The sequence below is a fragment of the Pollicipes pollicipes genome, unplaced genomic scaffold (genome assembly GCF_011947565.3).
Source record: "Pollicipes pollicipes isolate AB1234 unplaced genomic scaffold, Ppol_2.1 Scaffold_5705;HRSCAF=6749_pilon_pilon_pilon, whole genome shotgun sequence".
NCBI lineage: Eukaryota > Metazoa > Arthropoda > Thecostraca > Pollicipedomorpha > Pollicipedidae > Pollicipes > Pollicipes pollicipes.
Genome location: NW_023596739.1, coordinates 536 through 27,477, shown reverse-complemented (window position 1 = coordinate 27,477; position 26,942 = coordinate 536). Strand labels below are relative to the sequence as shown.

At 49.5% G+C, this 26,942-nt stretch overlaps 1 protein-coding gene across 1 annotated transcript; it reads right to left on the bottom strand.

Moving 5' to 3' along the window:
* Positions 1–9,282: 9,282 nt before the first annotated feature.
* Positions 9,283–24,715, bottom strand: LOC119102176 (putative caffeoyl-CoA O-methyltransferase 2; the record flags this gene model as incomplete). Its single annotated transcript, XM_037225526.1, is given in 3 exon segments — positions 9,283–10,003; positions 10,985–11,144; positions 24,420–24,715. Coding segments are annotated over 3 exon segments (678 nt in total). The 5' UTR covers positions 24,647–24,715.
* Positions 24,716–26,942: the final 2,227 nt, after the last annotated feature.

The window sequence follows — 26,942 nt, the reverse complement described above, 5'->3', positions numbered from 1 at the left end:
ATGACTCATTGCTCTGCCACACATTTTATCAGCTGTACCTGGGATATTGTGATATCCTTGGATTTGCATGCATTCGATTTTAATTGCCAGTTTTGTTTTTTGTTTCCTATTTTTCAGTAACTAGTCCCAATCTTTAAGCTGGATGTATTTTGGGATCAGAGCTAAAGCTTAGCTGTGCTCATTGTGAAAGCCCTGACCCATACCAGCCGATCGTGTGATTTCCGGCACTACGACAGAATTTGGTGACGAAGCTTGAACGCGCCTCAATGCTCTCCTGCCCTCTGACGTCAACTGGCCTCTAGCGTGGCTGCTGCCATCGGCCGCAGGTCATATATGTCAACGGCAAATAGCTAGCGCCTAAAGCGGCTTGAACCAACCCCGCCACGGATGGGTGGATTGGAGGCGAGGCGATCCAACGAACTGAGATATCGGGACAGGCCTCGCCTGACCTTGTCCTCTTTTGATCATAAGTTCCATCTCGTAAACATCGAGTGATGGACCACATTATCAGTTTTACAGGCATGTAACACGGACACACCAGATGAGGAAGATACTCCCAACAGCTGTTTCTATCCGCGATAACCGAGGTTGCTCTACAGCATGTTTCATCCCGTCGGGAACTGCGAGCGGGCAGGCGAGAAGACTGAAGAGGTGCATTTGGATTTCGTACGCGACATAGCGTGACGTGACTTGACGTGAGGCAATCGGGACCTGACTAGACCTGCCGTGACCTGACGTGATCTGACCTGCCGGCGCGGACCCAGTCAGGTGGCGGCGGTAGAAAATGCGTTCCAGTTGGCCTGTCTGAGAGCACCGTGTGGGGCGAGTTTCACGGACAGGACCTGGCGACCTGTCCGCATACCGGAAGGACAGAGTGGACTGCATGTCGGCGGCGGGGACGTGTGGGCCTGTAGCTTACGTGGGGGGGGGGGGGCAAAAAACCGCCAGTCCGAAGGGAGCCGGGACCCGATTAAAGGGAGACTCACATGTGTGATCCCGTGAAGGACCTTCTGTCCAGGAGTCTGGAGATCGGGCGGCGCCCGTCCGGAGAGCAGCGTCGTCACGCCTGTCCGTCCGCCGCTGCCGCCCCGACGTCAGGCACTGGCGCCGCGCCTGCCGCGGCAGGCAGCGCGAGCGCCCGCAGGCCGGTCATGATCAAGGTCACGTCAAGGTCACCGTGGCTGGGGTGCGGGGTGAGGTCGCCTCGAGACCGGTCAGCGTGTCGACAGGGTCGATGGGCTGAGCGTCGCTACAGGACAGCACAGCTGACCATGATGCAGGTCCGATCGGTCCGGTCGGGGTGGTGGCAGTGGTGCTGGTCCCGCAGCCGTTACGAGCAAGTAAGTCAATACCAGGAGCACGAGATGGCTGGCGAGATCGCGGCGCATCTTAGTCGCGGCAGTAGTAGCACTGTTTCATCGACCGTCGTCTCAGACTGGCCACGGAATCCACGACATGATTGTGTCACGCAGATGATCACTCTCACAGAAGTCACCGACAAGCACGCGGGACGAAACAAACTGCGTTGAGGCGGGGAGGAGCGGAGGTTAGCCGACGGGGAGGGGGGAGGGGGGGGGAGGCGGGCAACACTTTACAACTTATGACCGCAGTTTTAAACAGTTCCAAGAAATGACAACTCAAACTGTTAAAAGCTTTGCTCAATAGCTCACTGGACATTTGCAAGCGATACCTTCGTTTGAGCTTGATTTTTCTGCGGCAATGCAAATTGCACAAAACGTTAGTTCTCCCATTCAATCAAAGTGGCAAACATAAGCATTCCTGACAGTAGAAAAGCTGCGCGTCACAGATCAAAATCACTGGCCCAAATTTCAACGACCCGCGATAGCAACGACACGAGACCAACACATTTTGACAGGTGAGAGAAAGGACGATCATACATGCAAGAGTCAGGGCCTATGTACGCAACCGAATACGACCTCTGAAGTGTACATCGTTTCGCTCGTTTTTCCTGAACAAGGCAGGTTTTTCATGCTTTACCATTTAAAAAAATGTAATTTGTTGGTCAGGTCCTGCTCATATGTCAGTTTGCCTCTCCAATCTCGACAAAGAACAAAATTAAGTCAGCTGCCTCTCCCAATCTCAGATACGTGGATGCCTTCCTAATGTCGTGTATCGGCAACCAGGGCCAGCGAACGACTTTTACCCAACTGCACGGTGCACGCGAGCGTGCCGTCCACAATCTCCCAACCGATCCGAAGGCCGACCGGCCCACGGGCGCACCACTGACCGGGAAGCAACCAATGCAACCTTTTCTGTTTCCAGTCCGCGCACTACACACCCATCAGCACCGGGCACCGAACCCACATTTAGCGCAGGGTAACCTGCTGGTTACGAACCGCCCCGCTGACGATTCGTTCGGAGGCGTTTTTTTCACCGAAACCACTCTGGCGGGGTGATAACCGAGGCGGCCCGGCCCAGCCGCGGTGTCGCAGCCGTTGCAAACGGCCTCGCTGGCGCCGGCTGCTCAGCTGGCGTCGGGCCACTGGCGCCGGCTGCTCAGCTGGCGTCGGGCCGCTGGCGCCGGCTGCTCAGCTGGCGTCGGGCCGCTGGCGCCGGCTGCTCAGCTGGCGTCGGGCCCCTGGCGCCGGCTGCTCAGCTGGCGTCGGGCCGCTGGCGCCGGCTGCTCAGCTGGCGTCGCGCCTCCGTCCAGTGACACGTCTGACTCCATGGTGACGCGGTGGAACTGCCACGCGCCGGTCGAAAGAGAGGCCCGGACTCAGCGGGAGGCGGTGTGTTGCTCGCCGTGCGTTCAGCGGTCGCTTCTGACTGAGGTGAGCTCCGGCAGGACACCATGGCCGACAGCAGCGTTAGGACACCAGCGCCGACAGCTGCTGTCGACAGCTGCTGTTAGGACACCATCACCGACAGCAGCGTCGGGACACCATCGCCGACAGCAGCGCTAGGACACCAGCGCCGACAGTGGCGTCAGGACACCAGAGCCGACAGCAGCGTCAGGACACCAGCGCCGACAGCGGCGTCAGGACATCAGCGTCGACAGCTGCTGTCGACAGCTGCTGTTAGGACACCATCGCCGATAGCAGCGTCAGGACACCAGCACCGACAGCAGCATCAGGACACCGGAGCCGACGGCAGCGCCGTGACACCAGTGCCGACAATAGCGCCAGGACACTAGCGCCCTGACGGACTCGGCTTTGGTCGCCACGACCATCAGCGCCTGCTGAGCCAGAGATTGGGCGTAAGCGCACTCTCAAGCCAGTCGGGTGCCTTAATCTGCAGCGACCAGGGGTGCAGCCTGAAAAGCTGCTCGGTGCAGGCTTCTCGGCGATCGTGGTTCGCTCCATTATCTGACTGGCCTTGTGGAACCTTTTTTGGCCAGGTTCAGCGTGATATGTGCCGCAGCTGCTCTTGAGCATGTAAGGCTGGGCTCTGCAAGGACGACCCTGTGGCTGCGCGCACGAATCAGGACAGTGTCATGGCCGCCTGCTCGACGGGGCTCAGCCCCGCGCCCGGCGCTGCTAAGTATCAATCCAGAAATGGGTGATTTGCGTGCAAAAGGACAACTCATGTAAAGCTGTAGGCAATCCTGCGCACCCTTGCATGACAAACTCCGCTGAGCTGACCAGTCTGCGCGGACTGCCAACAAACTTGGAACACATTCGAGAATGGCGGGTAAGAGGTGAACTTTGCATGGAATCCTTGCATATTGGTTGGCCTTATGTTTCAACTAAAGTAATTGTAATGTACATATATATATATATATATATATATATATATATATATATATATATATATACACATCAGAGTGCAAAAAGCTAACCATGGTAGCTTTTATAAGCAGACCCAGAGAAAGGGAAGGAAGGGGTTGGGCATGGAATCATGCAACACCCAACACCATAGCTGTCTTCGAAATTAACCCGAATACACATTCAGTCCACCAGCTGAACTAACCGTACGGGCAGATCAACAGAGATATTTGCCAACCTAATGGAGGAAAGATGGTTCCGGCCGTCTCCCAGACACCTCTCACCCCTGTGTCCCTGGCATGGACCACCGCCCGACATTTCTCACACCAGATGCCATGAATGACGCTGCACGCCGAGACCCAGACAGGTCTCAGCGCCATGAATGACGCTGCACGCCGAGACTCAGACAGGTCTCAGCGCCATGAATGACGCTGCACGCCGAGACCCAGACAGGTCTTATCACCATGACTGATCACGCCCTTTATGCCATGGACAACCGTGAAATTCTAATTTTGATGATTCTCGATGTTTCCAGATGTTTTGACATTGTACCTCACCAGAAATTTCTCCAAAAGCTAAATTTGTACCGTTTTGGCACAGACTGCTTTGCGGGCTAACTGGCGGGACTCGTGCAGCAGGTACCAGTGCGCATTCCTGATCCAACAGCCATGATTTTCTATGTCTGAAATGGTCTACAGCTGATGAGGTAAATTGCATTGCATTACAAAAAACCATCTTGAGTTAAGACACTTACACAAGGGTATGGTTTTCTATTCGGTTGGGAGGCTTCATCACTCCATCTTGGGCTTCAGCCTCCTCCCCCAACTTGGGGAAAAAGTGGGCCAAATCGGGGAAGAGACTTGTTTGTTGGAATGTTTTCGTGGCAGGTCGACTTATTTCTCACTGTTCGGCCCTTTCCCAACCCATTTTGAGAAACTACGCCTCTGCTTTTGCCATTACCCGAGAGCGCCACCTTTCGATCCAAAGATGGGACCCGGCCTATGCCACTCTCTCGCGGCCAAAGAGCTGATAAATGGCTTATTCCAACTGGCTGAGCGCGGCGGGCTTCATTCCCTCCCGTCCCCCTTAGCACTTTCTGAGCACACCCGACCAGAGGCTCTCGATGTGTTTTGAAACCCTGTGAAAGAAGGGAAGAGATTGTTATAGCCTGCTTCGCAGCTATCCATTTTACGTTTATCCATTTTGTTTTTTATTTAACATTCCGTTTTTGAATTTCATCTTATCTGACTCTCATTCATGTGGCTTTTCGTCAGTTTGAATTTTGTCTTTTGATTTTCACCTTTTTGACATTTATCGCTTCAGACTTTTTAACTGCTTGATTATTATTACTTGACTTCTATCATTTTGACCTTTGGCTAATTTGCCCTTTATTCTTTTCAATATTTACCTTTTTGCATTTGACTTTTATTCCATTTTCCTTTTGCCATTTAACTTTTTTTTGACCCGTAACTCGCATCTTTGGGTCCGTAGTGGATGACGCCACTGACGTCAACGCGTGCCTGCGGCACTTCACGCCTGCGTTGAACGCTGTGATAAACTGCCACCGCCTAGTTAGAAGAACGCGCGTCTCCAAACCGCAGTATCCCTGGCTGACCGACGACCCGGCCCGCGGGAGCTCACGTCCGAGCGAGACAGGGTGCGCAGTACCTGGCCACGTCCTCGCACATCGGAGAGCAGGTCCGACTTTACACGACTTCGCAATCAGGTTAAGAGCCGCCTTATTGCAGCAGGGTGCGAGTCCCTTTGCGGTGAGATAGTGCACGGTGGCCGCCGCAGCTTCTGACTTCCCTTCAAGGGGTTTGCCATGGCAGGTTCGTCGCCGATCGAGGCCGCGTCTGCGGTGAGCCCCGAGGAGGCCGAGGTGACGGCGAGCAAGCTCAGCCGCCACTTCGCTGCCGTGGGCCCCGCATCGCAGCCGACCTGCGAAGCGCAGCAAATGCCAGCGCCAAGAAACCCGGACCGCCCACCGTCTGCGCCGCTGGCTTCTCGTTCCGACCTGCGACGCTACCAGAGTTGTCACGGTGTGCTCAGCGTACCAGAACATCGCAGGCGGTGGGCCTGGATGAGGTCTCACCCCAGGCTGCGCGGGAATGTTTTTCAGTGGTCGGTCTTTATCTTTTAAGCGCATCAACTTGTCTCTCGTGACCAAACTTTCCCCAGATAGCTGGGAGGCGACATGTGTTGTACCAGCTCCGACGTCAAGTCATCGGGCTTCTCAGCGTGCTCTCTAAGATCTTAGAAAAGCTGGCTTACACACGGCTGACGGAATAGTTTAACGCGACGGCGCTGCTGCACCCATCTCAGCATTCCCATAGGTCGCGTCACTCGACCGAGGATGCCGTGCTCGCCGCAGTCGAACGCGTGGTCACCAACACCGACGACCGTCTTGTATCGTCGGAAAGGACGATCGATTTGTCGAAGAGATTTGATAGCGCTGAAGACGACTTCCTCCTCACCAAACTATCTTGGCATGGCCTTGCCGATGTGGAACGGATTAGGAGCCATAGGAGCCATGATTAGAAGCCCTAAGAGTGGTCGAGGGCAGGCGGTGCGTGGAGGGCGGCTCACTCCTCCCATGCCATGCGGTGTACCCCAGGGCTCGATCATCGGTTCAGCTTTATTTTCATTTTTTGTTTGCCAACGATCTATTTGGACGCTTGACTCATGGCCACCATATCTCCTACGCGGACGACACCATGCCGTGGACTGCGCACCCCCTGACGGACCGGGTTTCGCCGACATCGAAACCAGACGAAAACTTACCATGCGCGAGCTTCAGAACTGCTTCAGGGCCGATTGTCTCCAATTGAACGAAACACAAATTATTTTATGTTCGTTGGGTCAAATCAAAATTTAAAAAGTCAGCTGATTTTCACTTTAAAGTACACGGTTTGACCAGGCATGCCTCAATTAGCACCAAAATTAGCACCAAAATTAGCACCAATTAGCACCAAAATTATGGGCGTCATAGTTGACCCCGGTCTGTCATGACCCCGGTAGTTGACCCCGGTCTGTCATGGGGTGCCCATGTCTCGAGCGTCGCGAAAAAATGCAATGGCATCCTCGTTTCTCTACAAATTCCGTAATTACTGTACTTCAGATATTTTCAAAATCATTATCCAGACGTGCGTATTCACTCATATCATGTACTGCCTGAGCGTGTGGGGTAGGGCGAACAAGAGTCAGCCGCACAAAATTTAAAAAGTGGTCAACTTTGTTGCAAGAGTAATAACCGGCTCTAAAAAACACCACCACTTAACTCCGGCTCTAAATTCCATTGGATGGCCAAGCATCAAGGTGATGGTGACGCACCGCGACGTGATAAAAGTGTTTGAGGCCTTGAAGGAGGTAGGCGCGCCTCACGCTTTTTGTCCCACGCGCCGCTGTTTCGAGTCGTGAAACGCGCACCTCGGTCAGAGGTAGTCTACACCTGCGCAAACATCAACCGGCCACCACGCAGAGGGCGTTTTCGTATCGTGCCGCAGCGACCTGGAACCGCCTGCCGTCGTGCGTGCGCCATGCCCTAACGCTGAACGCGTTTTAGACAGCCGTACTTGATGTGATTTTAACCACTGAAAATTGGTCTCATCCGCCCCATAGTGCGTCCACTGAGTCCTGTTTTACCCTATGGCGACTGTTCGTATAATTTTTGCATACCCTTTGCGTGTCTTTTCATAATGCAGCTATTTGACCTGAAACCGTAATAGGCACAATGTGGATGGCTTCCAATATACTGCTACTGCTATTGCTGCTGCTGCTGCTGCTGCTGCTGCTGCTGCTGCTGCTACTGCTACTTCTACTGACACTGCTACTTCTACTACTACTGCTTCTGCTGCTGCTGCTGCTGCTGCTACTCTAGTGAGTAATGCAGGGACGGCGACAAGCCTGGCGCTCTAACTACACCCTCATCTGAAAAACAGACACGCATTGGCACCCCGACTTCGGAACGCACGAGCACTCCCATCGCTCTTGGCCACGCCCGCCGCACGCTTCCTGCATGCGCACTGAAACTAGCATTGTGTACGCTCTAGTTCTATCGATCGTTCGTTGCTGCATGAGCGTGTACGGTTCGTGTGACGTAACACAAATTACTCGCGCACAGAAAATTGCCAACTTTTGTAGGCAAATACTCAATGGGCCAGACGCTGCGATCACATCTCAGATGTTATCGAGCAGCTTGGTTGGCTGCGAGCAGCTAACTCAGTCTAGTACCGTTTATTGATTTGGCTGCGGAGCAGCGACTTTCCATTTCCAGGGGGTGAAAAGTTGCATCTCTGTGAAGCACTTGGAATAGAACGCGATTCACGGATACATATGTCTTAGTAGCTCAACACGTTAAGTCACGGGTGTCGATTCGTATTCTTTTGTGAGGGCCCCAGAAAAGGCCCAGAAATGACGCGTACGTCCAGTGCCTGCTGCCTGGATCCAGCCCTGCATGACTTCTATACTGCTTAGATTAAATACTGTTATAAACTATACAAAGATTAAAAACATATATGTCCGCCCCGGTGGCTCAGTTGGTTAGAGCGCCTGCATTCCTATCCATCCATCCATGGCATGGTGGGTTCGAGTCGCTTTAGGGCGCTCGCTATTTGCCCTTGGCAGGTATGACTTGCGGCCGGCGACAACGGTCGCGCTAAAGGTCAGTTGACGTCAGAGGGCAGGACGGACCGTGCTGAGCATTGCGGCACGTTAAGCTTTCGCCACTGAATTCTGTCGTTGCCTGGGATTGCGCGATCGGATGCTGGGGGTCATGGCTCACACAACAAGCACTGCTTAGCATGAGTGCTGATCCCAGAAATCCATACATTCGAAGGGTTTTGCTCAAATTTATATTAAAAATATATACTGTGTTTAATCAAAATGAAATTGACTAAATCCGGTGAAAATAATTGAGGAGGGGGGGGGGGGGTTAGGTTGTCGGACCTTTGGTTTGGCCTTCCATTAATTTATAAAACTTGGCATCCCTGGTTTATGTCACGATCAATGAGAACAGATATCGTGCATCAAACGTGGGAGGAGCAAAACGACGTCTTCACGTAGAATAACAGCTACAGACGGGAGCCTTTCAAGGAAGCTTTGAGTGTACTGCCATGGTGTGCTTAGATAAAGAAATCACAGTGGACTTGCACGACCTTCTCAACAAACATGTGTACAACTGGGATGCGTATTGAAGAAAAGTTTTCAGCTCCTGGTTTTTCGGCAGAACAGATTCAAAGTTCTTCTGTTGTGTTAATGAACTTCAATGTACCATGAGACATTGGTCAAACTACGTTGTAGTGCTAAATATCGATTACATTGATGGTATTGCATATTTCAAGCTGTGCTCATCGGGAGTGTACGCTGCCACCAGAAGCTACGCAATTTATCCTCCATTTTTCATGCATTTCATCCTTTTCATTCGTTTTCATCTTCAAGTTTTAGTTGACACTTACTTTGACTTCCACTCATTTAATCCTGCCCTTCATTCATTTTCATTCATCGCCCTCCATTCCTCATTCATTCACATCAGTGTGTTTAGCTGTTGTCATCCTCAATAGTGCACCTTCACACACTTTTCACTTTCAAGCTGGAAAACAACCCTCAATATATGTTGATGTGTCGCTCAACATAATATTTGTGGTACAACCAGGTGGACGATCGGGAGCACGTGGTTGTTGGCTTTGTTGTTGTATGTTGAGATAATGTAGAACTGAGGAGAGCGTGAGGGTCGGCGTTATCAATGCAGGTAGTAACAACCAATTAGAGTTGAGAGGGGAAGAGGTAATGTACGGCATAGGGTCGTATATTTACCAAAAATTGAATGCGTATGCTAACAGTTCATTTGGAAGACGGCTTTTAAAACTATTACGTCTGTTAATACATTCGCATACAATCAAAGCCAAATTTCCGCAGATGTGGGCGGACAGCTGCCCCTTCTGCTCCCAAATCTACCGCTTCTCGTCACCAGCGTTACTGCCCACGCCTTATTTGACGCGTCGGCAAAACAACACGCCATCGCCAAGGTTGAGCAGGCTGGCGTGGACTCGTGGGTCTGAGGAGGCCCGTTTGTTCATCTCGTGGATGGTGCGCGTGTTCTCGTCCATGGCGTCCTCATCCCCCAGCACCCTGGCGCCTCTGAGGGCGTTGTCGGCGACCAGGATGCCGCCAACGCGCAGCAGTTGCAGCGTTAACTCGTAGTAGTTGAGGTAGTTGGTCTTGTCGGCGTCGATGAAGGCATAGTCGAAGGTGCCAGCCTCGCCTCCGTTGATCAGAGCCTGCCCGGGAACGGGTGACAGACCGGAACGGGACACAGGGGCCGCCCGCCGGGCTCGGCAGCCATGCGCCAGCCGCTTCTGAGACGATGCAGAACAGTTGAGCATCTCGTGTCACTAACGTGTCAATCGGTATGGCGGTCAGCTACGTCGACAAGAGCGAGAAGAGCACCGAGTGTTAGGAGAGAGTGGACTGGTCCACTCTGCCGTGGACCAGTCCACTCTTAGTCCACTCTTTTATTAAAATCAGAGTAAAATATGAGCCCGAGGCAACCTGAAGCTCCACTGATCGATATGCTGTTAGCGGAAAGTTTGCGCACAGTGAGCAAATCAAACGTACTGGCTAGTGTCTGCATGCTTAAATCTTGTGATTGTGTCGCGTCGTGTTGCGATGTTCAAACTCAGTTATTTACATCATTCTTATCTGAACTTGCTATAACTTTGATATCACGAAAACAATGATTCGTTACGCCCAGATCCCGAGCAAAAGTCGCGACACTACCTGTCTAGATTACCTAGAAAGTGACAGACGCAACGTTTATACCTATGTTTAGTGGCGCAGCCCGGATTTTCTTCAGTGTGGTGTCCGAGGCTCAGTCAGCATGCATCACGCCGACTCTTAACTCTGTATCGGGAGCCCTCTAGGGTAAAAAACGAAAAAATCCACGTCTAAGGCACGGCCTCCCTTGGCTGCGCCCCTGCCTGCGTTGGCCCATCGTCCTCAGCCTGTCACGTGTGGTGAGGCGCCATGTACGCGGTAAAGCTTGGTACCCCAGCTGGGTGTCGGCAGGGACTTTTGCGCGATTCAACGTCTCGACTGGAGCGTGACCCGGCCATGACACAGGTAGGCGGCCTCATATTGGCTTCGGTGTTGAAAGTTATTTGTGGGGTTGCCTTACAGCAGGCGATATGGGTGCATGGTAAGCACTAAAACGTCTATGTTGCGGCACCTTCAGGAGTGCTGTATGAAGTCTGAATTCGTACCTGAAGAGTTTCGGTGGCTGGGGCGATCCTCAGGTCGATTTTGTTCTCCACACCGGCCTCTCGCCATACTGGACGACCATATTTGTTCAACCATTTGTCTGTGACGTCACAGGCAGTAACTTTGCCGTCAGGTGGCAGGACGAGAGCGGTGGCCAGAGCGCTGCGAAAGACGGTCACACTGTTGTGTCCGCATTAAGTAAATAAGCATAGCTGCGATAGGAAGCTCGCTCACCCAATTTACACCAGACCAAAATGTAGATCGGAATATACCGCCAGAGCGCTGCGAAAGACGATCACACCGTTATGTTCACACAAAAGTAAGTCGACGCATCTACAAAAGAATCCTTCCATAGTACATCCACGGCAAGGTGAAGGTTAAACAATTTAAGTCACCGCATGGTGAATTGCTTTGTTTAACCTATGGCTACCTTACACTCGCTGGCACGCAAAGTACACCATAAATCCCCTCCCCCCGCCCCCGCCCCCCGCAAGCGTTGCTACAAGGTTGGACGCACAGGGGTTCAGCCAATGACCTGCGTAGTTTATGCAGTTCTTGGCCATACAGTGTTACAGGGAGGCCTCCGTACTTTCCTCACCCGTTTGCGATGCCGATGGTTGCATCCTACTGCAACCCATCCAAGTTTTGGAGAATGCGGGCTCCATTTTTAGCCCAGGTATGTTTGCCTGAAAATGGTCGTTTTACTTCTAGATGATTTCGGAAGTCAAAGCATCCGAATATTTACCAGCACATAAACTAGCGCCCGTGGAAGAGTCCTGTGTTTTGAAGGTCATTCTGCATAATCACATTAATGACCAAGTGCCTGGGAACTATACGTAATGCAAAAGCTGCAGGCGATTTCGGACTTTCAAGCATTTTGATATTCACCAGCGTATAAACTAGCGTCAGTTAAAACCTCCTGAACCTTCAAGGTCACGCTTCTAGGCCAAACTGAAGGTCAAATGAACGTTCCACGCACACACACACACACACACACACACACACACACACACACACACACACACCTGTTTGTAAGCCCTCCCAAGTGGGGACCGCGCTGGACTACTACAGAGTGGGGACCACTTACACACCTCTTTAAACATGAGCTAGCGTTACGAAATTAACATCTTAGTGCTGCTGAAAACCCGAAGAGTGCGATGGTAAGCATTTCGTAGGTCTAGCGATAAGGGATCAATATCCGTAGGATGCTGCGAAGCGGGGACCAGCTAATATGACGTCAAAGGTGCGTCATACGCCTTACACTTAGCAAGCTAGGGACCGGTCTCCGCATTGTAATGTGTATCTAAATTGCCCTCATTCATGACATGGAAAGGAAGGGAATTTGGGTGATAACGTCACTTCGGTCACGTTGGCGAACCAACTGACATGGAAATGGAACATGGGTGCTGATGCCTTGCCTGCACATCCTTTGTTTTGGAAGGAGCCGTGATATTTATGTCGATCTGTGCTATATCATGTCATATTTGTATTACATTGTATTATATTGTTATATCTGCATTATATTGCAGTATATACTGCTATATTTGTAGCTTATTGTAATGTTATGTGATGTTCCCATTATGTTGCATTATATTGTTATATTTGATTATATTGTATTATATTATGTTATATTTGACGCATGGCAAGAGCTACACGCAATTTTTCGGTTTGCAACAGATGATTTTCACTTCTTATGCCTACTTTTATGCTACATGTTATGCCTTGTTCATTACAGTCCAAATTATGTCTCTTCGTCTGCGTTCGAAACTTTTTCCAACAAGTTGACGCCAAAACTTTGTCAAGACAGGACGCATAACATTGTGTGCGAATTAAAAGTTGCCAAACTATGTGGTATTACATCACATTAAGGCGGTTGATTTCAAAGTATGAATAATGCGTAAAATGAGAACAGTACAAAAATCTGAACCTCCATGCATTTTTCAACATTCCGAGTTCTTCCGCTGTCTTTTCATTATCCCTGTCTTCGGTACCTGGCCGGTACCTGTCTGACCAGCCCACGGCATAGATGAAGAACAATCACAATAACAAATCACTGCCTTGGTTAGTCAGGCGACGTCATATGACCTCAGCAGGTGAGTGCGTCGTAAAGCCCCAATGATGACGACAACCACGATCAATCGATAGTCCTGATCGACGACGATCGACGAGTCCAGATCGACGACGATCTGGGGCAGGTCAGGTCAGTCAGCTATGCAGGTCACAAAATCGGTTTCAAACTTCTTGACATAGGTCACTACTGCAATCTGTGAGGCAATGTTGAGGTCTCCCGACGCGGACTTTCTGCTATTCGTTTTAAGTTTTTGTGTTATTTCCATGTGGGGAGGGCAGCATGAGACAGCAAATCCATCAGTTCCGATCACAGTCCACCACAAACACACTCTTGTGCAAAAGGTTTCTTAGTTTGTTTGCGAACGGATCAAACAACCACACCGCAAAGCAGGGGTTGCAACATAACACAACAGAGGATCTAACGTCCGGAGCCTCTCGAGCTTGCAGGTAAAAGAACATTGCCACCGCAAGGCTGCGATTGCACACAACGCAGCAGGGGATCTAGATATGGAGCATTCCAAGCTTTCAGCTGAAACTACATTTCCATGGTACACTTGTGCTTCTGGATCACATTGTATGTACAGAACTTAACATCCTTCCAGGAACGCCGGCACAGTGCAGACTTCTCCTTCAGTGCCGCTAGGCAGTCTGCCATTCCTGAGCACTTCAGAGAACCGATAAATGGCTTCATGCGCCTCTGCATAGCCTTCTTTTCTCTTTCAGTCCACAGCACGCCCCTCCTTTTGGCTTTGGGCCTTCTTTCATTAATCCTTGGCCCCCTGGGTGGTCCGTTTTCTGCTTCAGCTTGGGGATCGGAAGCCATCTCTTTAGCGTTCTTCACCCCCATCTCCACTCCCATGTCGTCAGGGGCAATAATGCTAGCGCTGTCGTTTATGTCGACACTGGGAGCGGAACCACCTTCGACGACATCGTAACTGCTGGGATCAGGTCATCCAGGGTCTTCCCTGCGAATCCGCCGATCCCTTTGGCCATCGCGAGTAGTATTTTACTCACTTTGGCAGCATGCACCGTCTTTTCGGGAAGTCTATAGAACTGCCTGTGGACACGTATGTCATGGCCCATAAAGCGGGCCACGATATCCATTTCAATCTCGCTCAGTTGCAGCAGCTGCAGCATAGTAGCCACATGCTTTCTGTACTTCGTGACTGTGATGTTGTTGACACGTGCCCTCCGCGCGAATGTCCGCGCGCAGTCGCTGCCTCTGAGCGTGCTCGCAACTGGGGCTGCGCTGTTGAAGAAAATGTGTGGACAGTCGAGAGGGATCCCAACGTCTTTCCTCGCTGCGATCAGCTGATCAAGCGCCCCTCGCATTGTGGCTGTCAGCATGATGGGCACATCGCCTCCTTTTTTGCTCCGAACCACTATATCTCCCAGCGAATGGCACAGCTCTCGCTCTAAGGGAGACAGGTGCTGCAGGACATCTTCATTGAGAGTTTGGTCCCCTTCAGTGTATGATCTGACCGTAGGCCTTGACGCTTCTCCCGGCCTTCGCCGGTTAAACAAAATGATGGATGCCAACGCAGTCTACGACAATTTAACATAGTTCTTGATAGAGCGTTCCTCTTCCAACAGCCGCTGAGCCTGCACCAACTCATCCCGCACCTCCTTCGTTACACTCTGAACATCCGCATTGAGGGGAAGGTCGACGGGCTTATTCCACTTCCTTTCCTAGAGAGTGGTAAGCGCACGAGAAGACACGTGTAGCTTCCAATCTCGTTGGTAGAGCAGGAGGAAATCGTCCGCAGCCGTCCTCGGGGTGGCGTCTTCGTTGGTGATCCCGCGCGTTTTCAGTATGCGCGCGCATTCGCTGAGGCCATAACCAAGCTTGAGAGCAAGCGATAGGCTATGATATTTGCCCTCCTTCACACCGGCCATGTTCTTGACCGCGCCTACCACTTCCATGAACTTCGCGGGGTGAATAAACATATCTAGACCTGATCCTGGGCTTGATACATTCAGCTCCAGCAGCAGTCGTCCTAGCTGCCGCATTTTTTCTCTGATGTGTGCATGTTAGTGGCGCTCGTGGCCCAATCTTGTGTATAGACGGGCCCCGAACTCCATGATAAAGGCATCATGCCTGCAAGTGGACGAAATACTATCGTCCCGCATCTTCGCAATCAGGTTTTCTAAACCAGCCGCGGCATCTCTGTGGCACGGCAGCAAGGATCTTGCCTGGGACTGGACTCGGCCCCCAGAGGCAGTTTTCCCATGGGCGTGGCACCGATGCCGAAAGAGACCGCGTCTAGAAAAGACACCGTGAAATTTCCCACATGGCAGCATATCTTTCACGTTGACATTCATATCTTGGGGTGGACGCCTCCCGGGGACGATCGTTCCTCGCCCATCTCGGAAAACAGCAGTTATGTTTGAAGTTGCCTTTATGAATGATACCTTCCAGAGTGATTCTCCTCTCCCTTGATCCTTTTGGAAAGGCGAGCGCGTCAAGTACGTCGGGTTCTCGTTTATGCTTCCGGAAAAGATGGCGTGCAAATTTTGTGTGCAGGGTATCACAATAGGGGCAAACGTTCCGCTTTAGGGATGGCTTTCTTGCTTTAGGAGATTTTTCAACAGAGACACTGTGTTCGCCGGAAGCCCTACTGCTGTTCTTGGCTACCTGGGCCTCATCCTGGTCCTCGTCCTCGTTCTCGTCTTTGACTTCCTCCATATCCTGGTTCTCGTCCATATCCTTGGACTTGCCCTTGTCCTCGTCCTCGTCCATGTCCTCGTCCATGTCCTGGTCCTCGTCCTCGTCCGTGTCCGCTGCTGGCCGTGGGTCGGGGAGGTACGTGCGTTCTTCATCTTCATCGTCATCAGGAATGAGGCCAGAAGTATCATTATCATGATCTGCGGACAGACCGATCGCCATTGGTTACCTAATGACGAGTATTAAGCAAAAACGAAAACAAAAAAACAGTACGTCGGAAGAAGGATCGTTCGAGTTACTCAACGATGCGCTACAGTGCCAGACCTATCGGAGTTGCGATTCTTATGCCGAGGGGACCGAGACACAATGCGCCGGTGGTCAGAGGCGAACCAGGGTACTTTGGGCTCCGAAGCCAACGCCTTAGCCAACTAAGCCACATGGCCAAGTGGCTGTTTAACCAAGGGGACATCCATTCATGGGGCGTCGGTCTACTGACCCCGCTCGGTGCTAGAATACGGGCAAGTGCATGGTTGGCCACAGTTACTCTGTGATGCCTACTACATGGGATCACGTTGGTGCGTGTGTCCATGCGTATGTTCAAATTCTATGAACAGTTTCTTTCATGGACGGAACAAAAATGTTCGTGATGACTGGTATCTTGGCAAGTACAAAAGAACCACTTTATATCCAACTAAAAGCAAGCAAAAAACAATGAAGACACACAAGCTGCAAAACGTTACGAAACAAAGCAATGAGCAAATTTCCCGCGCAGAGCAGTTGGGATTTGCAGCAATGACAGACAGTCTATGCCATGACACATTATTTTGTTAGGTGGTATCTACCACTGATCAGTTTTAGACCCAAAACAGAGCACAATCACCCTTGGTTGCTACACCTACTTTCAAAGGGCACTGTGCGATCTGATGCTCTCAGCTTATGCTGCTGCTCACGCTTCACTCAATGCTTTAAGAAACATTTTTTTAACCATGCACCAACCTTTCTCAAAATATGACCGGATTAGGCTCAGAGGCACTATTTCTCTCGAAACCCATGTAGGAACTCTGAAATAAGTAGAAAAACGTGAGAATGCACGCCAATTAGGCAAGCAGAAGACAACTAGTGATCAGGAGTGGCACACGGAAAAACTTAAGGGGCCCTGGAGTGGCCAGAACGGGCCTTAAGAATAGTCAGATAATTCTGTATTTGTAAAATCAAGCAAAGAAACGTTGGCTGTTATTCTATACGACCATTTTCTCATGCGCGAGGAAAGAAAGCATTTAGGAGACTCTGGAGTCACCCTGGAGACCCGTTTCATTACATTTCATGACGCTATTTTTATCGTACAATCATACCCTCGCCTAACGATCATAACACATCAGCATGGAAGACGTCAGGGCTGGTTGCTAGCATCGCCGAAAAGCCACGCTTTCCCAGGGCACGCTCATAGGTATAGGCAGCTCACGTGTCTTTGGTTGCACCACTGCAAGACATGGGTAAGAGAACCGGGGATGAATAGGGGCAGGGGCTAAAACCTGCATGTTTCTGAAAATTTAGCGTTGGTCCTTTGAGCGTTCACTGCAAAAATAGTCCATTGACTACCATCTTTTGCTTTTGCTTTTGCATGTTTTGCTTGGTTGGGTAATGGGCCGCTGGGCGCATGGGTCGTAGGGTTTTCCACGGCACGCACATCGGTCATGGGTTTTGTCGAGGTCTTTGGAGAAAAGGGGATCGGACAGCCCGTTTGCCTCCCATCTCGGCACCGCCCATGCTCATTTTCAGGTAAGTATAACAATGTATATATCGGTTTATTCATGCCCTGAACAGCTATGCCAAGAAACGCACAGACGAAGCACTCAAGTCATTCAGTCTTTCATTGAATGTCTTAAAAATCGGCTCACGGCTGTTCAAACGAAACGCAATGCACGAGTGTCATTCACTGGGGTCCTACCAACAAGGATCACTTGTTAGCTCGATGAGATTGGGACACTGTATGCTCTTACCTGAAGCCACTAAACTTCACCAGTACAAACATGCCATCTTTGCTAGTGGCATGCTGAATAACTTCAAACGGTATGATTTATGCCTGTAACAGTGAGCACGAGCATTTGTAAAACACAACACATGTTGGTTGCCTTCTGACTGTACCAAACAGGTAGAGAAACATACGTTAAGCCGCGCGTATAGGAAACCAGACGTACGGGGTTCGATTTGCTGCCTGGTCCAGCCTTCCTGCCAGGGCAGACGTCATAAACTGGGAAGAGAAGGCTGACCACTGAATTGGGATTGCCTGCATCACAAGTCGGTGGGGAGCTAAAGTCGTCCACCGGTAAAGGAAGCCAACCCCCTGCAAAAACACGTAATCCAGACATATGCGAGACGCGCGTCAAGATTACCAAAGATCAATCACGCAAAACCCGTCAACCCTGTTCACGTGTCTGTTCACACATAAAATGCATGAATACGATGTCATCAAGTCTATGTACCAAAAATCTATCAGTTCCTGGAGTGCCACCTTTTTGGCCGCCATGCTTTCTTCCATGAAGTAAATGTCACTTTCCATCACAAGCTAGCATTACATCACTTGGTCAAGGGACGTTATTAGAAGGGAACACTTAATTCATCGCAGGTCTCTAAATCGCAAGGGCAAATAATACAGATTTAAGAGGAATGGCAAATGAATGGCTTTCTTAAAGATGGGTAGGAGACGGTAATAAAATGATGAGACGAATCCCACATTGCTTGTACTTGCTAAGTATTGTGTGTCGCGTATACCCTGAACCCACCACCAAAATAGCGTCATGTTTGTTTTCATGCCAATCAGACCCACTGACCCTAGTGTTTAGAGCCAGTACACCGGTTATGTCATATCGGTAACACCTGACTAGCCCGAACGAAAGCCAAAGGCTTACTAAGTATGAAACAGAAGGCGTTTTAAAATGTTTCACTCGATCAACCCGCGCGCTTGCGTATGGAACAGAAGGCGTTTTAAAATGTTTTACTCGTTCAGCCCGCGCGCTTGCTAAGCAGTCTAGGCTGTTTATCTTACAATTTTGTAAATTGACATGCGGAAAGAATGACCATTCAAAGCATCAATAATTATTGGCAAGGTGGTGGAATACTTGCATCTGGCTGTCGAAATTTCATAACTGCTAATGCGTGCTAAGGATGAACCAAAAACACCCAAGATTAAATGTACATCATTCTTCAACTTTTGAACAGCACTTTTGAACAGCACACCGGAACCGACGATCAAAGGCCTGTTTGGGGGGTATAAGGGTCTAAAGAACTGACTGTAGGTCACGTGAAGAATCGCGGCCCGCAGGGTCGTGACTTAAAATACTACTCAGAGGTCCCCTTGCATCGTTTTAGGATCACCCCCTCCCCCCCCCCCTGAGACAATCGGTCCGAGACCACGAACACCGAACAGTCGGCTCCATGTCCGTCTGAGCCCTTGAGACCCATTTCCCAAGCAGAAACAAGGCCGGGGCTCGCGATTTGTAATGTTCGGGGTCCCTGGTACAATGAAGGGCTTCTGTGTCGGTTAGGGGCCACCGTCTCGAACTGTGGCGGCAAGTGGCCCCGAGTCAGAGCGATTTTGAGGGGGCCCGAAGAGGGGCCGAAGGGTCTCTCGACACCAAATATGGGCCAGACTAATATAAGAGACCAAATACTAATATAAGATTAGAAGAGTCCGAAGGGCTGGCTGTAGGTCACATTAAGGACCCCCGCTCGTAGGGCCGTGATTTCAAATGTCAGTAAAATGATCTTTGGCACCGATGGAGACCCCTGAGACAGAAAACTCCTCTATTTCGGTCAGAGATCGCAAACAACGAACGGTCAGCTCCGTGTTGGTCTGAGCTTAATAAGAAAAAACATGTCTTCAATAACAAATGGGTCATATGAGGTGATTTGGGGGGGGGGGGATTTTACTATGAGGGTGTCCTCTGTCAATCCTGTGCCCCCCCCCCCCCCTTACGAAACCTCTGGCTGCGCCCCCTGCTGCTCTCTTTTGGTCAAAAGGTACACGTTAAGCTTTTAGTTTGTGATTTATCTAAAAGAGTGGCCATATTTTCGTCTGATTTTGCTACTTCCTTTGCAGGCTACGCCCTTGATTTAGCTGCTTTCCAGCACTACCACAAATCACTACAGTCCACACATTATGGTAGACTAAACTATGTTTTGCCTGAAATTGTGAACATAGAGGGTGGAAAGCATATGCAATATGCACATTTTCAATAGATTAATGAGTTGGGCCAGGTACCTAGTGTATTCTGTGTTATCTCATGGAAACTGAAATAAAAACAAAAGAATTGCACCTCCAGGTTACAAAAGACTGCTACATCAAGCAACTGTGGAAGGGTCCAAAGAGTTCATTGGTCGAAAAGTTGAGTTTTGATGCTTTATTAACTGACATATCATTCTGACATGACGTGGTGTGAGCAGGCAGGAAAAGCTATTTGCTCCCCATGACGTGGAGGGCCACAAGCAGATTAGTCTGCAGATCACTATGCTTTTAGGGCCATGCTGGTCAAAGTTGCATTCATTCTGAAGTGATCAAGCACGCATTAATTGCAGTTTCCAAAAAGCATGGCTGTTCACATCTCGTGTGTTGATCTGCTGGTTGAAAGGCTTTAAGGTTTCGTGCCATCACTACTCGATATCAGGGTTCACGTTTCCTATTCCGTTAGGGAAGGGGGGGGGTTCTAGGCCCCCCCCCCTCCGAAATCAAGCTACAGCTGTCAACTAAGAAATGAAATGGCGCCAAACTCAGAGAGAAATTGGATTGTTGATGATCTTTGGGTTAGACTTCATCATTTCACAAGTTTTGGCAACCCCCACCCCCCCAAAGCCCCCCCCCCCCCTACTACTTTATGTACCTACGCCCCCACTCAGTGCATGCGGGTAAGGTGAGAATGGTGCACCCCATTGAGGGGTAAATGGGAACATGAGGTGAAAAGCACGCTAATGCCCCCCCCCCCCCCCCCCCCTCTTCCCGTCGACAATTACATGGGATGCAACGCTAAGACGGCCACACAACCACCAAGTTGGAAGAATTTGCATTGCCCCACATAACGCTGCGCACCTAATGCTTGCCCCCTTCCTCCTTCATATCTACAGAGGTTTCAACGGTAAAACTGCCGCACCGCCATCAAGTTGGAAGAATTTCCCTTGTCCCTGATACTGCGGTGCACCCGAGTACGAGAAACTTCATGCACTTAAAAAACAGAGCTTCCAGTACAGAACATCATGCAGTTATCAGTACTTACCATATCGTGCCAGCCCACAGGAACACCACTAAGCACCACGCAATATCTCACGTCCCTTGATCGCGTGACAAGACACCAACCGAGCGACGCGACACCTCCACGGCATTCCAACTCGCGGCCAAGGTCTGCCATAACAATCAGTAGTGATGGGTACTACGCATGTGCCCCGCCAAACTATATCATTGTTAATGTTTGGTCACTATTAAACGTCTTAAGGCATATAAAAATAACTATTGTTTATCATTTAGTTACTTCAGTCAATTCTGTCTTGTGAAATCAACACTACATGGTGCGTTCAAGGTGACAACAAGATTAGCACATCTCTATTCAAAGATGACGTCACACATTTCAGTCGAAAGGCGAGAAACTTCTCCGGCGGATTTGTGTAAGTCAACCTAAGTCACGTGACTATGAAACATACACTTGGCGGACAAAACCTACCATGTCGGGACCTCTAAGGGATTGATACCAGACCAATATCTGGACGAAATTAGCGTTTTCCAATGGTTTGCAAAATGAGGACCGATTTTCGGCCCCCACCTTGAAAACGGTCCTCACCTTGCGTGAGTGTAGCGGACTTCGGTCCCCACTTAGGAGGGTTTACAAACACACACACACACACACACACACACACACACACACACACACACACACACACACACACCACACACACACACACACACACACACACACACACACACACACACACACACACACACACACACACACACACACACACACACACACACACACACACACACACACACACACACACACACACACACACACACACACACAACACACACACACACACACACACCACACACACACACACACACACATATATATATATATTATATATATGTGCATGGGATGCTACGCAGGAAAGGATACATACACGGGAGTGCCACGCCACCCGCACAGTTACCGGCCGATTTCGAATTTCAAGCATCAGAATCGTCCCTAGCTTATGTACTAGCGTTCGTCAAGAAGTCCCCACTTCTCAAGATCACTCTTCCAGATGTCATGACGGCGACATCTATATCACATGAAAGCTACTGGTCGGTATCGGATTTTAAGCTTCAGAGTCGTCATCATCTCCTAAACCAGGAAGAGTGATGAATAATTTTGGCATGAAGCTCGCCTGATTTGAGGGTGTATTTGACATTGAAGGGTGATGTTGAGAGGTGAGGATTTTTCGACAGACACTAGTTCATTAACTGATGGATATCCTAATAGTTGAAAATTCGAAATCAGTCAGCAATTATATGGTATTTTAGGGTACATATTATATTAATAAGTTTCCACTATGTGACCTTGAAAGGTGACGGTGAGAGAACAAGACTGTTTAAAGGACACCATTTCCTGCACTGGTAAATATTCTGATGTTTGCAAATCTGAAATCATACAGGACCTTTCGCATGATTAGGAATTCCCTGTCATTGGACCTTGCATTTTAGCGAGGATGACCCTGAGAGTTCCGTTTTTACGGACGCTAGCTTATGCACTGAAGACGATTGCGATGCTAAAAATTCAAAATGACCGGCAACTTAGAGGAAATATAAAGTTATCAATCATCTCACCATACAGTTTACCTTGAAGGGTGACCATGAGAGGTCAACATTCTTGAGGAATGCTAACTTACACACCGAAGACGATTCTGGTGCTTGTGATCCAAAAGATGTCGGTAAACTTTGGGTGCAAGGAGTTGCAACGCCGTTTGACATTAAAAGATGCTGTTGCATGATCAGGAATGTTCAGGGGACACTATTTCGTGCGCTGGTGAATATTCTGATCGTTAAAAATTTGCAATAAGGCGATAATTTTTGATAGCATCGATGGAGTTCAAGCTGAACGATATACAGTTTTTTTTGTCATTTGAGCCTACATTTGATCTTTAAGGGTGACTTTGAGAAGCTTATGACGGACATTAGTTTATGCGCTGTAAATGCTCTGGTGCTTAAAAATCCGGAATCCGGCGGTAATCCTCTGGTGATGTGAAGTTCCACGCCGTTTAATCTTAATTCCACCTAACAGGGTGACCTTGAGAAGTCAACACAATTGACGGACGCCAGTTGGTGTGTTGGAAATTATTCTGGAATTTAAAAATCTGAGATTGGCTCTTAACTTTGGAGTGATGTGGAGTCACTTGACCTTAGAATTTGACTTCATGTAATATTGAAAAATAAACGTCATATTCGGTGCTATCGTGCCATTATTGAGCAGCTACCATCTCACGCATTTCCATCGAAACCGGAACACGGCGCCAAATAAATCACTCGATAAATCGTGAACCTCACGGGCATATGAGATAGTGCAAACTGGACGCCGAGGAAAACTTGGGAGTTTGGACATCTATAAGGGATTGAGGCAATGCTCCAGCCGCTGCTTTTACGGGCCAAGGCACGACAAGTTGTTTGATTAGGTCATGAAAGTCGGCAGAACACGCTGCACTTCTACATGCAGCCTGCCTTCACGGAATCACTTGTAACAGGCAGGCTCGATCGCAGTGAGGCGGAGTGGGCTGCATGGACTGGATCTCCGAGGCCGGGAGCTTAGCCTACCAGACAGGATTTTCGGTTGGCGGCGGCGGACTTTACCACGAGGCTCGCTGAGCAAAGTTGGATCTTCTCTCGAAAGGTTCTCCTGGATAGTGTCTTTCAAGAGGGAAGCGCGTTCCCTTGACAATTAAAAAAAATAACATGGGTCGTAAACGTCGACAGCAAACCGATCCCGAACTGAGACCTCTTGATTAAAATCAGGGATTCAGGCTCTTTGCTTAACCTGATTCCCGATCAAGCGAAGGGCCTCCCATCTCAATACAGGGCCGTCTATGCAATAAAAGGGCCTTCTGAAGCGTACAAAAGCCTCCTAATCCAAAACAGCATCCTTTTGATTTGCAGAGGGGATCTCAAAATCCGACCCGCATCTTCATTATCCCAAAATAGGTCATCCGGATCGGGTGTAGCCGCCTTCGGACATACGAGAGAGGGTCTCCTGGCTTAGAATGTGGATCGTGGTCCAGAAAAGGGCCTTCCAACATCTAGAATCCTCATTATAAAGTATACTCATTGACCGCAAGAGACCCCTAGTTCAGAACAGGGGCTTCCCGAACTAGCAAATGCCTCCTTAACACAAAATAGAGTTCCTGATCCAGAAAGCGGGGCGTTAATTCCGAAAAGGGTTTTTGGAGCCCAATTTAGGGTTCCTAGACCGTCATGAGGCCTCTGTGATCCGCATTTTACGACGATTAGTGTGTAGGCATAAAACCGTCAGCTTAAAAAAGATGTTCAACAAAAAATTTGCAGAGAGAAAATCTATTCTGGTTCCCACAGGACAACTGCTCCTTTGTCCCCGCTCCCTTTTGCTTCGCCGCCCTTAGTTCGCATAGCACTGGCCACCAGCATTAGCCGCGTGCCGGACGCATCTGGTCACCTGTATCCCGTGAACACCCCAACGTCGAGTGTCTTCTTGGCGCCAAGCGTCTTTAGCAGCAGCTGTAGAAAGTTCATCTGGTCGGAGGCGCTCAGCATGGCGTGGTCTACGTCATGCAGGCTGGCAGCGCGCAACTTGACGAGGTGCGGATTCAGTGGCGTCATATGCTCTGCCAAATACCGCTGCAGCGGGCCGGCATCTTTGCTGTGCTCCTTGATCACCGACATGACGACGGCGGCTGGCGCAGGCTCCGTCACGCGATCGATGCAGCTCACCCGCCTTCCACAGCCACCGGACGCCGACTGTTCGGATGGAGGAGCCCGGACACCCGGCCTGCGGGCAGGGAGGGGGGGGGGGGGGGGTTAGTCAGCTGACGGCGTCGCGTCGGCACGGGCCAGTCATGCGTGGCACGCGTGACCTCCACGGAAACAGCCAGAGGCTAGGCGAGGGGAAGCACAGGTTGACGAAAGGCCCGTGATGATGGAAGCCCTCCCCCCCCCCCCCCCAGAAAAAGACTCTCGAGCCTGCGGCTACATTAAAGAGAGCATCCCACATTCTTTGCACCTTTCACTTATTGGTAAATCAGACGGGTATGATTCGATCCGTACCACCAATTTTCTCGACGTCCTTCTGAGCGGCTCAGACATTTGATTTGAAGTAGCCGACTCTGCGGAAGAATTATCTCATTCAACTGCGAACATGATGCCGTTATCCCGCGAATTCAACAAAACTCTTCACCTCAGCTTTGATTTTCCCCCATGACTTTAACCGCAGCGATGTCCGCGAAGTCAGCGATTTATTCAGCGATTTTTTTCAGCAGCGAGTTCCGATTGCTCCGAAAAACGGTCGCAAGGTCAATTGTGGCATGAGAACACCAAAAATTACCCTCATTTTGCAATATCATGTAACCCAAGGCCAAAACCTGGGTGAAAGGACGGGGAGCTCGATATCACCCAAAAACGACCGGCCGATTTGAAAACTGTGAGCATCAAAACATTAACAAGCGCAAGAGCTAGCGTCCATCGAAATGCCCTGACATCTCAAGCTCACCCTTCAATGTCAAACGCGGGCTCAAAGGACGGGGAACTCGGTATCACCCAAAAAGTACCGGCCAATTTTTAACTTGCAAAGATCAGAACATTTCCCACAGAAAAAACTAACGTCCGCTAAAGGATCCTGACCTTTCAAGGTCACCTTTCAAGGTTAAACACGAGCTCAGAGAACCGAGAACTCCATATCACCCGGAAATTACCGGCCGATTTTTAACTTCCAAACATCAAAATATTAACCACAGAAAAAAACTAACAAACACGGGCTCAAAGCACGAACTCAACATCACCCAAAAATTACCGGCCGATTTTAGCTTACAAACATCAGAATACTCAACACAGAAGGAAATAGCGTCCGCCATAAAGTCCTGACAATTCAAGGTCATTCTTTGAGGTTGAACTCGCGCTCAAAGGACGGGGAACTCCACATCGCTCGGAAGTTAAGGGCCGATTTTTAACCTACAAACATAAAAATATTCACCACAGAAAAAACTAGCGTCCGTCAAAAAGTGTAGACCTCTCAAGGTCATCCTTCAAGCTCAAATGCGGGCTCAAAGGACGGGGAACTCCATATCACCAAAAAATTACCGGCCGATCTTTAACTTACAAACATCAGAATACTCACCACAGAAAGAACAAGAGTTCGTAAAAAGTCCTGTCCTCTCAAGTTCACCCTTCAAGGTTAAACACGGGCTCAAATGACGGGAAACTTAATATCACCCAGAGGTCATAGGCCGATTTTTAACTTACAAACATTAAAATATTCACCAGGTCAGGTTAGGTCAATATGTAAGGTGAATATTTTTTATGTTTACAAGTTCAAATCGGCCGGTAGGTTTGGGTGATATGGAGTTCCGCGTTCCATTAGCCGGTGTTTGACCCTTAAGAATGACCTTGAGAAAGCGACATTGAGAGGTCAGAACTTTTTCACGGATGCTAGCTTTTTCTGTGGGAAATGTTCTGACAGTGGCAGGTTTAAAATCGGCTAGTAATTTTTGCGTGCTGTGGAGTTCCTCGTCCTTTGAAGCCGCGTCTGAACATGAAGAATACCCTTGAGATGTCAATACTTATTGACAGACGCCAGTTCTACCTGCGGTGAATATTTTGACAGTTGCAAGTTAAAAATCGGCCGGTAAATTTTGGGTGATATGGAGTTCCCCGTCCTTTGAGCCCGCGTTTGACCTTAAAGAATAACCTTGAGAGGTCAGGGTTTTTTCACGGACGCCATTTCTTCTTTAGTGCATTCTCACAGTTGAAAGTTTAAAATTGACCGGTAGTTATTGGGTGATTTAAAGTTATCTGTGTTTTGAGCCCACGTTTGACCTTGAATAATGATCTTGAAAGATCAGGAATTTTCACGGACGCTAGTTGTTTTTTGCGGGAAACATTCTGACCTTTGCAAGTTTAAAATTGAGCGGTAATTTTTGGGTGATATTAAGTTCCCTGTCCTTTGAACCATATTTGACCCTGAAAA